Here is a 12,103-nt window from a genome sequence, read left to right as displayed (position 1 = left end):
AGGAAGGAGAACAGCGTGCCGAGACTCAGAGGAGGCGCAGCTCGGAAAATACAAAGGTGCGGAGGTACGCGCGGAGCGGGCTGGTGGCTGAGGGTGCGGTTGTCGTTTTCAATCGGGAGGGAGTCTCAGACTCTGAGCTCCAGTTCTGGGTGAGTCTCTAGGGACCCAGACTCAAACGGGAGAAGCGGGACTGTCTGGCATCGGTCAGAACTCAAGGGCAGCTTTCTCTCCGAGGTTTGCAGCGAATGCTGGGACTCTGAGAGGCAGAGCCTCTGGGGACGGGACTGAGAACAGCCATAACTGCTCGCTCCACCCGCCCTGTTGATTCCATGCGACCCGCCCCGCCCAAGCCCCGCTCAGAGCCATTTGCCGGATAGCCTCAGGCAAAGGCTAGATTAGCACCTCCCCAGAGGACAGTTTTTCCACTGCAGACACAGCTGATTCTCACAGCCAGTTGGCCTGGAGGTCAAATCCCCCTAGTATTAACTACAACAATCAAGGCTTAACTACAACAAGACTTCGCACAAAGACCACTAGGGGGTGCACCAAGAAAGCATAAAAAATGCAGAGACAAAGAAACAGGACAAAATTGTCAATGGAGGATATTGAGTTCAGAACCACACTTTTAAGGTCCCTCGAGAACTGTCTAGAAGCCGCCGATAAACTTATTGAGATCTACAAGAAATCTAATGAGACCCTCGATGTTGTGATAAAGAACCAACTAGAAATTAAGCATACACGGACTGAAATAAAGAATATTATGCAGACTCCCAACAGCAGACCAGAGGAGCGCAAGAATCAAGTCAAAGATTTGAAATGCGAAGAAGCAAAAAACACCCAACCGGAGAAGCAAAATGAAAAAAGAATCCGAAAATATGAAGATAGTGTAAGGAGCCTCTGGGACAGCTTCAAGCGTACCAACATCTGAATTATAGGGGTGCCAGAAGATGAGAGTGAGCAAGATATTCAAAACCTATTTGAAGAAATAATGACAGAAAACTTCCCCTTCCTGGTGAAAGAAATGGACTTAGAACTCCAGGAAGTGCAGAGAACCCCAAACAAAAGGAATCCAAAGAGGACCACACCAAGACACATCATAATTAATATGCCAAGAGCAAAAGACAAAGAGAGAATCTTAAAAGCAGCAAGAGAAAGAAACTCAGTTACCTACAAGGGAATACCCATACGACTGTCAGCTGATTTCTCAACAGGAACTTTGCAGGCCAGAAGGGAGTGGCAAGAAATATTCAAAGTGATGAATGCCAAGAACCTACAACCAAGATTACTTTATCCAGCAAAGCTATCATTCAGAATTGAAGGTCAGACAAAGAGCTTCACAGATAAGGAAAAGCTAAAGGAGTTCATCACCACCAAACCAGTATTATATGAAATGCTGAAAGGTATCCTTTAAGAAAAGGAAGAAAAAGAAAAAGGTAAAGATACAAATTATGAACAACAAATATGCATCTATCAACAAGTGAATCTAAGAATCAAGTGAATAAATAATCTGATGAACAGAATGAACTGTTGATTATAATAGAATCAGGGACATAGAAAGGGAATGGACTGACTATTCTTGGGGGGAAAGGGGTGTGGGAGATGCGGGAAGAGACTGGACAAAAATCGTGCACCTATGGATGAGGACAGTGGGTGGGGAGTGAGGGCTGAGGGTGGGGTGGGAACTGGAAGGAAGGGAGTTATGGGGGGGAAAAAAAGAGGAACAAATGTAATAATCTGAACAATAAAGATTTAATAAAATAATAATAAAAAAAGAAGTTTCAACTCTTTCTCAAACAAGTTTAGCCTTCCCATTTTTTTAAATATATATTTTATTGATTTCAGAGAGGAAGGGAGAGGGAGAGATAGAAACATCAATGATGAGAGAGAATCATTGATCGGCTGCCTCCTGCACCCCCCACACTGGGGATCGAGCTTACAACCAGGGCATGTGCCCTTGACCGGGAATCAAACCGTGACCTCCTGGTTCATAGGTCAATACTCAACCACTGAGCCACAGCAGCCGGGCTATCCTTCCCATTTTAAATGTCCTTTAATTTTTAAATATTCTTAAGACTATAGGATACATTTTGTAGACATTAAGAATCTTTTAATTCAGTTCTCTCATGTTTCTGAGAATAGATACAGGCCTGGGCACCTTCCCTGAGGTCACTCAGTTACTCAGCAGCAGAACTGGGGGGAGAATCCAAGCTCTTGGTTTCTAACATCGCTTGTTATGGCTCCTTTTCTTTCTCCCGTAGCCCTGGACGCTTTCATTTCAAATGTGAGCTCCTCTACGACGCTAAAATCTAGTCCTGTCTACGGAAATTAGTCAAGGGCTAATTTTAAATATCACATTTTTGCAAGAAAGTAGGAGGTTTAGGATTTGGTTGATTTGGTCTTGGCTAAATGACCAGACAAGTTCTGGAAGAATTCTGCAGAGTGTGCGGGGGAAGTGTGCTAGGACCCACGAAGTGTCAAGCGTGGCACCGCCGCAGACTGTCGTGTGCAGCTTCGGGCACTTGGACTTAAGGGATTGGGCAGTGCTGGGAGGAAGGCCTTATACATGTCAAGGTGGTGAAGGACAGGGTTTGGGAATGACTTCCACACAATCGTGTCTTTGCTCCATTTCAAACTGTGCTTGTAAAGTCGGGGGGAAGAAGTCTGCAGCTCCCAGCTCAGATAAGGATCTGGAGATGATTTCAGAAGCACAGAGAGCCTTGTATCACCAGCCAGTAATCAGATTAGCGCCACCCAGCAGGCGGTCAGCAGTAGAAATGACTGTTACCACTGACTGTTACCGTACAGTGTAAGGTGGGGGGTAAGACAGGGGGTGGGAGGGTATTCTCTGTGTACTTCCCCAGGTCTACTTTCCAGGACCTTATCCAAGTCCTGGCAGCCATTCCCTAATGGATCTTGCCGGTAGGCTCTCTTGCCCTCTGGTTTCCGGTTAGGATAGGCCAACGGCAGCGTCCAGCATGGGCAGAGGAATCAGCGGGTAGGAGTGTGCTGCCGTGAGTTCACTTCCCTGACTTCCTCCCAGCGGGGCTACACGGTCAGTCACCCAGCGCCCATGTCCTTCCTGGTCACAGCGCCTGCTCCATCCTCTGTGTCTTCATGCTGGTGGGTGGGGGTATGTCTACCTCCAGAGGCTCAAGAGCCCTGTGTCTTTTCTCTCAACCAACCTTGGGCCCACATCCCCCGCACACAGTTCCTTCCTTATATGTTTCCATTACTCTGCTTCGGGGAGTCCTCTGTTGCCTGCTGGGGCCCTGACTGGTACGTTTTCCAGGAGAGGATGGGGAGTTGCACAGCTCAGTGTGGAAATCCACCTCCCAGTGGCACTTAAAGGCAGGCAGTGTTGCCTCTTGGTTTAAAAGAAAAATGTAAGTGAATATTTTTGTGAAGCAATGATATGTGAGATGCTGTGAACACACTTTTGACTTACCAGGTTCTCTTGGGGAAGATGCTCTTGTGTCTGGAAAAATGACGTTTGGGTGGATAGAGAGTTTTGCCTTTGGGATGGCACCGGTCAGCAAACAAGAACTCAAAAGAATGAGAGTGAAGCGAGAGAACGGCGCTTTAGGCGGCACAGAATCGGTGGGCAGCGCTGGATGCGGGCGACTGTGGCGGGGAAAGGAGACCGACAGACGCAGAAAGAGCAGGGACGTGGGAACTGGAGGGTAGAATCAGATTTGAACTCTCAGCCTTTACTCTGCAGCCGTGTCACCGTAACCAAGTTACTCGATGTCTCAGCATCAACGCCTTTACTTTTAACTTTTTTTTTTTTTTTTTTTTTAGAATTACTAAGACAATGAAATGATAAGTGCTCAGTTAATTTTTTTCCCATCCCTGCTAGGTCCTCTGCCTCCTGCTATCAACATTTCCACAGATTTATTGTTTGAACCTGAGACAATTATTTGCTCTTTCTGTGCTCATGCCTGATTCTATGAAAATGATTATGCTCCATCAGATTATTTCTGCATTCCATCCCATATATATTGTATATTGACCCAGTAGTACATGTTCATTTAAAATTATTACCAAAGAGAGAAAAAGCTCCTTTTACTCCAGTTTTCTGGCCCTCCCATCTTTTCCCCAGGGCCCAGCCCAATTGCCTGTTGCTTGTATATTTTTAGATGGTTGGGGGCATGTAGGAGGCAACCAATTGATGTTCTGATCTCACATCAATGTTTCTCTCCCCCTCTCCCTACCTCTCTCTCTCAAAACCTTTTAAAAAATTACTGTGCTATTAGTTCCTTAGATGTTAAACATAATAATGATTATTGGTATTGCCTACATTGCACTTAAAAAGCTAGCCAGATGATTCATTAAATGCATTTCTGTTTACCCAGCATAGAAACTTATTATTCATTCTACTAACTAGTGTAATTTGGCTTATTAAAGCAAAGAGGAGTCATCAAAGAATTGAATGTTTTAAAAAAAAAAAAGTTGTGCAGGAGTATGAAAAATTGTCTCTGAAATGTAACACGTGTGTTTATTTTATCCTCCAAACCCCATCGGAACAACATTTCATTGGAAGGGGAAAGATGGTTTAAAATAAAGCAAAACTTTGAGGGAGAGTTTGTGACACCCCTTCCCAAAGGTAATTTTGACAGGTGTGTCTGCCTTCATCTCAGGGATCTGAGAAAGGTGCCCCACAACCTGGGGTGCCTCCCCCGTCCCCACTCCCTGCACACAGCTCCTTAATCCCCAGTCCCCGTATACCATCCAGGGTTGTTCACTGCAACAGCAGGAGTCAGTCCTGGTTAACTTGGGACCAAAAAAAAAAAAAAGAGTGTTAATTGGCAAGAAATGGGACTCTTAGTTCATAGACTCTTAGAACAAGCTGAGGAACCAGCTCTTGGAGCCAGGAAGGATTGAGAGGAGGCCAGGGGGTGGAATTGCAGCCAAGCTACACCCCAGAGCCATCTGGTTAGTCTGTGCTGCCCCCTCCTGCTGGCACCACCAGTCCCAACGTGTGTCATCAGCTGGTAGATTCTTCGTCTTTGCCAACATGAATGTTCCTTTTTCTTTGTGTCACTTGCCCCACACTTCGGTCCTGCCTGGGAACGTGACTGGTGGAGTTCAGGTCTTAACAGTGATGGCGAACCTATGACATACGCGTCAGAGGTGACATGCGAACTCATTTTTTTGGTTGATTTTTCTTTGTTAAATGGCATCTAAATATATAAAATAAATATCAAAAATACAAGTCTTTGTTTTACTATGGTTGCAAATATCAAACAATTTCTATATATGACACGGCACCAGAGTTAAGTTAGGGTTTTTCAAAATGCTGACACGCCGAGCTCAAAAGGTTCGCCATCACTGTCTTACGTTCTCTGGAGAGATTTCACGGAAGGAGGCCTGGTCCTGGCTCCAACCAAGGCTCACACAAGAGTACGTTCCCAGGGCGTTTATTCCTTCCTAAACCCAAAGGAGGTTCAGTGTGGGACAGTCACGGACAAGCAACTCTTTTTACCCCTTCTTACATTTTAGTTTTAAACCTGAATTTCACTTCCTCAGGGAGGCTTTCCCTGAGTTTCCAGACTCAGGAGGGCATCCTGTTAAATGGTTTCAAAGCCGCCCCAGAACTTCTTGCTCGCACATTTATTGGATTTCTAATGAGTTATGTGTAAGTATCTGTTTGTTGTAGATTTCTCCATCTGGATTATATATTTGAAAGGGGAAGAGCTATAATGGTTTTGATTGTTGCTTTATTCTTAAAGCAAAGCACAGGGTCCAGAATGTGGTAAACGCTCTTTCCATATCTGTTGGACCGTCTCCATTTCTATATTTCTTAAGTTATATTTCTTAAATTATATTTCTTTGTTACACACTCTTTCCTCCTCACCCCCTTCAGCTGATGCTGACTTCTGGGTAATTTCTTTAGATCTGCCCTCCAGTTTACTTATTTTCTCTTCACCCGTGTCTAATAGGCTGTTTAACATATTCATGGAGTTTTTAAATTTCAACTATCATGTTTTAAATTCTAAAAGTTATATTTGATTTTTTAAAAATCTGTCTTGTTAATTTTATTGTTTTCTTCATTTGTAACTTTTAATTTGCTCTTTTTTTCTTTGAACAGATTAAGTACATTTAAATTGTATTCGGTCCCTGATAAGCCTAGCAAATTTTCAGGTCTGTTTCTGTAGCTTGTGGTTCATCTTTCATGGTAATTCTCATTCCTAGTGGCCCAATTTGTGTTTGTTACGTGATTTCTATTAAGGGCTCATGATCTTTGAATACTTACGGATTTATACATATGTGTAAATATCTGATGTATACATATCTGGATTTAAATTGTATTCTCCAGAGAGGAATTTTTTTATTACATGTATAATATAGTTTTTTTTATTACATGTATAATTTCTAACCACATAGAAGTGGTTAGAAATTCATAGAGGATATTTATTTTTCTTCTTCCCACTCTTCTACAGCCAAGACCAAGTCAGACACATATCTTTGCCTTCATCTTCTGTGGGCTTTTTCTTCCTCTAATTTATTTATTTTTAATATTTTTATTGATTTCAGAGAGAAAGGGAGGGGGAGAGAGGGATAGAAACATCAATGATGAGAAAGAATCATTGACCAGCTGCCTCTTGCATGCCCCCTACTGGAGATTACTAAACAATCAAAGATGTTTACTAGTAATAATTTTAGTGTTAAAAAGTTTGGTAGGATGATTTATTAAAATATTAATTTGTTCTTCATTTATGTTTTAAGTAAACTTTTCATTTAATCTTATCTAATAAAAGAGAAACATGCAAATTGACAGTGCCTCCACTACACTCACAAGCCACGCCCGCCTGCCAATCAGAGCGACTATATGCAAATTAACCCAACCAAGATGGCAGCCGGCAGCCACAGAGCTGGAGCAAGCAGGAGGCTTGGTTGCCTCCACGATGGAGGAAGCCAAGCTTCCTGCCTGCCCTGGCCGGCTGTAGCCTCCGCTCAAGGCAACAAAGTTTCAATTATAGAAGATAAATAAATCCCAGATACCTACTTCCAGCCAGCCTCACTGGGAGCTTGGGTCGCTGGGAACCATGGCCAGCCTGCAAACAGCCATCAGCCCCTAACCCAGGATGGCCACACCCTCATGAGGTGAAGGTCCCCACTGCGGGGCTATGGCCAGCCTGCAAACAGCCATCAGCCCCTCACCCAGGCTGGCCAGGCACCCCAGCGGGAACCCCCACCCTGAACAGGGTGTGGCCAGTCTGAAAACGGCCCTTAGCCCCTCACCCAGGCTGGCCAGGCACCCCAGCAGGACCCCCACCCTGATCCAGGACACCCTTCAGGGCAAACCATCTGGCCCCCACCCATGTACCAGGCCTCTATCCTATATAATAAAAGGGTAATATGCAAATTGAACCTAACAGCAGAATGACTGGGAATAACTGGTCACTATGACACACACTGAACACAAGGGGGCAGATACTCAATGAAGGAGCTGCCCCCAGTGGTCAGTGCGCTCCCACAGGGGAAGCTCTGCTCAGCCACAAGCCAGGCTGATGGCTGGCATTACAGCGGTGGTGGTGAGAGCCTCTCCCGCCTCCTCAGCAGTGCTTAGGATGTCCGACTGCAGCTTAGGCCTGCTCCCTGCTGGCAAGTGGACATCCCCCGAGGGCTCTTGGGCTGCCAGAGGGATGTCTGACTGCCAGGTTAGGCCCAATCCCCCAGGGAGTGGGCCTAAGCCAGCAGGTGGACATCCCCCAAGGGGGTCCCAGACTGCGAGAGTGCACAGGCCCGGCTAAGGGACCACCCCCCCGAGTGCACAAATTTTTGTGCACCGGGCCTCTAGTTGTAACATAAGCATATTAGCTTGATGAATTTTTTACAAACTGAACACATCCATGGAACCAACCCCTCTCAGAAGCACCCTGAAGCACCTTCACTTTCCTTTGCAGCCACTAGCCCATGACTTCCCAGCCACAAATAACAGCTATCTGACTTCTGACACCAAAGATTAGTGTCCTTGCTTTTGAACCTCATGTAAATGAAATCATTAAGTATGGTTTTGGTGTTTGGCTTCTTTGCTCCATAATAGGTTTGTGACATTTATGTACTATGTTATTAACTTTCATAGATATATGGAGTGCTACTTTATTAATATCCCACAATTTATTATCCAGTCTGTAGTCAATTGACATGTGGGCTGTTTTCACATTGGAGCAATTATGTATAACGGTGCTATGAACTTTCTTGGCATGTTTTTAGGTAAACATGTGTACTTATTTTTATTGGGTATATACCGCAAAGTAAAACTGCAAGTCAAAATATATACATATGCCCAAGTTTGTTAAGTACTACTACTAATAATCAATTTATTGTGCTGTATACAATGACATACAGCAATGTACCAATGATTACAATGTAAAGTTGTACCAATATTTATTCCTTGTACCGATGCAATTCCTCTTCCTTTATTCCTCTTCCGCGTATTTCAGGCAGATATCTAGTGTTTGTAATTCTTTGCTTTAGGGTTCAGGGCTAAGTATAAACCAGAAACAGGTTGCAGTTAATGCCCTTCTCATTTTTAAAGCCTAAATTGACTGGAGAGATAGTATTGATTGGCCAGGAAGAGTAGATTCTTTTAATGAGAACTAAGAGGGCAAGGAGGGTAAAAGACTGAGAGAGATTCCCTTGGTCAGAACTAGGATGGAGGCCAGGGGGTCTAGGAGATAGCAGAGCCCAGAGGATCTGAATAGCGACTTCTGCTTATTTTAGTAAAGTGACTATATCATTTGTTATCCAAATCCAGACACCTGAGAGTGACAGGATGTGTACTAATAATTACAGTGACAAAGGGCGGAAATCCGCACTTTCCCAGGCAAACTGGGATTATTTTAGGTGGCCCCCGTGGAAACTTGTAAGTGCAGTTGCTCACGTCTTTGAAAGTTTCTTAGAATCTTCACGTAGCAGATCGCAGGGAGAGCAGCTTTGTCGCTGGAGAACGCCCGGATTAAAAACTTGAGGTACAACTCCTGTCACACCGTGAGCCTGCACACGTTCAGAAAGTGAATTCATGCAGGTGAGTGTGTGTGTTTTCTTACTTATTCATGGAACATTTTGATCTTCTCCTATACAGCAAAGGCCTGTGTGGCCCTTAGTAGAGCTGAGAGCAGGTGGTCTTCCTGGTGGTGGTGTCTCCACTGTTCTGAGCAGCTCATTGAGCTAGAAACACGTTGTACGAGGTGCTCTCTCTGTAGCACCTGCAACTCTGAGCTAACTTGTTGTTGTTGTTGTTGTTATTCTCAAAACTCCCTTCAGAAACTTGGGAATGGTGGCTAACATAAGTCTGGGACCACTCTTCCTTAAAGACTAAGTATTAGAGTTAATGAAGGAGAGGGAAAGCGAGGCCCCAACCTTCCATAGGAGGTCCCTGAAGTAAAAGGGAAGTGGGAACGGAACACCTGAGTCCCGAGGTGCTGTGTAAGCATCGTGATCCCAGCCATAAACAAAGATTGCAATTTCTTCCCTGCAGGGACCATCAGAAAAATTCCCAGGGGAAATGGTGCCTAATGAGGTGCCTGAGGCCATCCAGTAGCATAAAGCTCTCATGATATGCTAGCCCGGGTCCTGGTGAGACGGAGGGTCGCTATTTTTTTCTCCTGAAGTTGACTTAGACCAGCTGAGAAAGTCCACACAGGAAACTTGGTCTATTCCTAGAGCATCTGGAGACTGGGGTCTCCAGAAGCTCTGAGTCTCAGCACCGGGGCACCAGAAGAGTCCATCTCCGAAAGCTGTCTGCTTTGTGCACTGACACCATCTTCTCCTTTGGGCTAACGGAGAAAGAGATGCACACGGCCCAGCACTGAGGGAGCCAGGAAGAAGGAAGGGGAATGTCTGAATCCCATCTTCTCAGATGAGCTTCTTGTAAACCCACAACCAGCAGGTCTAGGATGTATTGATCCTTCCCCTCCTCTCAACACTGACTTTGATGGAGTGAAGGGGCTTATAGGAGGAAGGTGAGTAGGGGACAGAGGACCCCATGACTGGCTGGGAGAGGGAGGCAGAAAGGGGGAGACATAAGAGCTCTCCGTACATCCTAAAGCAGTGGGCTGTGGGTTGTACTCCTGGCTCTTGGGGTGTCTTTCTGGGAGTCCTTGGGCAGCCAAGTGAGGTATTCAATCTCCTCATCTCTCAAGAGGGAACAGAATTCTTTTTTAAAAAATATATTTTTATTGATTTTAGAAAGGAAGGGAAAGGGAGAGAGAGATGGAAACATCAATGATTAGAGAGGATCATTGATCGGCTGCCTTCTGCACGTCCTCTACTGGGGATCGAACCCACAACCTGGGCATGTGTCCTTTGACTGGAATCGAACCCAGGGACCCTTCAGTCCACAGGCCGATGCTCTATCCACTGAGCCAAACCAGCTAGGGTGGGAACAGAATTCTTGCTGCCCATGCTAAGAAACTCTAGCCTAGATTCATGATCACCCAGGGGAGCTGAGATATAGTCACAGGCATGTTGTGAATAGCTAAGCTGGGGGCATAAATGAGAGAGCGTTACCAAACCAAAGTCCAAGGGCCCGATGCTTCAAAAGGCCAAAACTCAAAACATCAGGGTTTGAAGTAAGTAAAGGTTTATTGATTGAAAAGGTGCCAACCAAGACGATGGGGGACCTAGTGGTGCCTCAAATCCATCTTGCTTGCTGGACTGGGTTAAGGGTTTTTAAAGGGCTAAGGGGAACAGGTGTGTGGAAGTGCTGGTGGGACAAATGTTCGCTGGAGGACCTTGGAACTTGGCCATTTATGGTAAAGGGACGTCAACACCAGATCTTCCTGGACAACAGACCTTTGGCTTCTGTTGTTCAAGGGTTCCGGTGTTCAAGTTCCGGTTATGTCCTGGTCCTTTGGTTCCGTGGGGGTGGGGCCGGGGAGGGGGACATGCAAGGTTTTGGTTCCAGGTGCAGCTGGGGCCCAAGTTCTCTCATCTGTGCATGCTTCATCTGCATGATTTGTGGTTTTGGTCTGTTGTCTCTGAAAAGCAACTGAGCACCTCATCAAACAGAACAGAACCATTCTGAGCTGGTTCCACAGTTACAAGGCACAAGGCAAAAGGGAGGGCGTCTATGCATGGTCTCATCTCTCCTATGGTCCATGCTTGTGCCTATCACCAATCTATTGTATTTTACCCCTTGTTTCCACAGACAGCTCCCCAGAAGAGAATGGTTCTAAGAAACAGCTCCTCGGTGACTGAATTTATCTTTGGGGGATTCTCAGAACAGTCAGAGGTCCATGTCCCCCTCTTCTTCCTGTTCTTAGGGCTCTATGTGCTTACTGTGGTGGGCAACTTGGGCTTGATCACCTTAATTGGTCTGAATTCTCGCCTTCACACTCCCATGTATTTTTTCCTCTTCAACTTGTCTTCGATAGATCTCTGTTATTCTTGTGTCTTTACTCCCAAAATGCTGCACGACTTTGTGTCAGAAAATATCATCTCTTACGCAGGATGCATGACTCAACTGTTTTTCTTCTGCTTCTTGGTCAATTCTGAGTGCTACGTGCTGGTATCCATGGCCTACGACCGCTATGCGGCTATCTGCAATCCTCTGCTGTACACGGTCACCATGTCCCCCCAGGTCTGTGCTCTGCTGATGTTGGGTTCATACGCGGTAGGGTTTGCTGGGGCCGTGGCCCACACCGGAAACATGCTGAGACTGACCTTCTGTGGTTCCAACATCATCGACCATTATCTGTGTGAAGTTCTCCCCCTCTTGCAGCTCTCCTGCACCAGCACCCATGTCAACGAGCTGGTGTTTTCTATTGTTGTTGGAATGGTCATTGCAACATCCAGTATCAGCATCTTCGTCTCTTACGCTTTGATTCTCTCCAGTATCCTCCGCATTCCTTCTGCTGAGGGAAGGTCCAAAGCCTTTGGCACATGTGGCTCCCACATCACCGCCGTGGCTCTGTTTTTTGGGTCAGGGGCCTTCACCTACTTAACAACCTCTTTTCCGGGATCTGTGGGCCGGAGTAAATATGCTTCAGTCTTCTACACCAACGTCGTGCCCATGCTTAACCCTTTGATCTACAGTTTGAGGAATAAGGATGTTAAACTTGCCCTGGGCAAAACCCTGAAAAGAGTGCTTTTCTGA

General features: G+C 45.6%; 1 protein-coding gene across 1 annotated transcript; it reads left to right on the top strand.

Annotated features, from left to right (window-relative positions):
- The first annotated feature begins 11,170 nt into the window (after positions 1–11,170).
- Positions 11,171–12,103, top strand: LOC138997685 (olfactory receptor 8B4-like). The gene has a single exon (XM_070399440.1). The coding sequence runs from the start codon at positions 11,174–11,176 to the stop codon at positions 12,101–12,103; it is 930 nt and encodes a 309-aa protein (XP_070255541.1). The 5' UTR covers positions 11,171–11,173.

This window comes from Myotis yumanensis, unplaced genomic scaffold (assembly GCF_028538775.1).
Source record: "Myotis yumanensis isolate MYYU_CA2020_CCGP unplaced genomic scaffold, mMyoYum1.0.hap1 SCAF_19, whole genome shotgun sequence".
Classification (NCBI taxonomy): Eukaryota; Metazoa; Chordata; class Mammalia; order Chiroptera; family Vespertilionidae; genus Myotis; species Myotis yumanensis.
This window is presented reverse-complemented; position numbering and strand designations above follow the sequence as displayed.

Bases quoted from the DNA above. Each gene is read 5' to 3' on its own strand.
- LOC138997685 (XM_070399440.1), top strand. From the start codon at position 11,174: ATGGTTCTAAGAAACAGCTCCTCGGTGACTGAATTTATCTTTGGGGGA.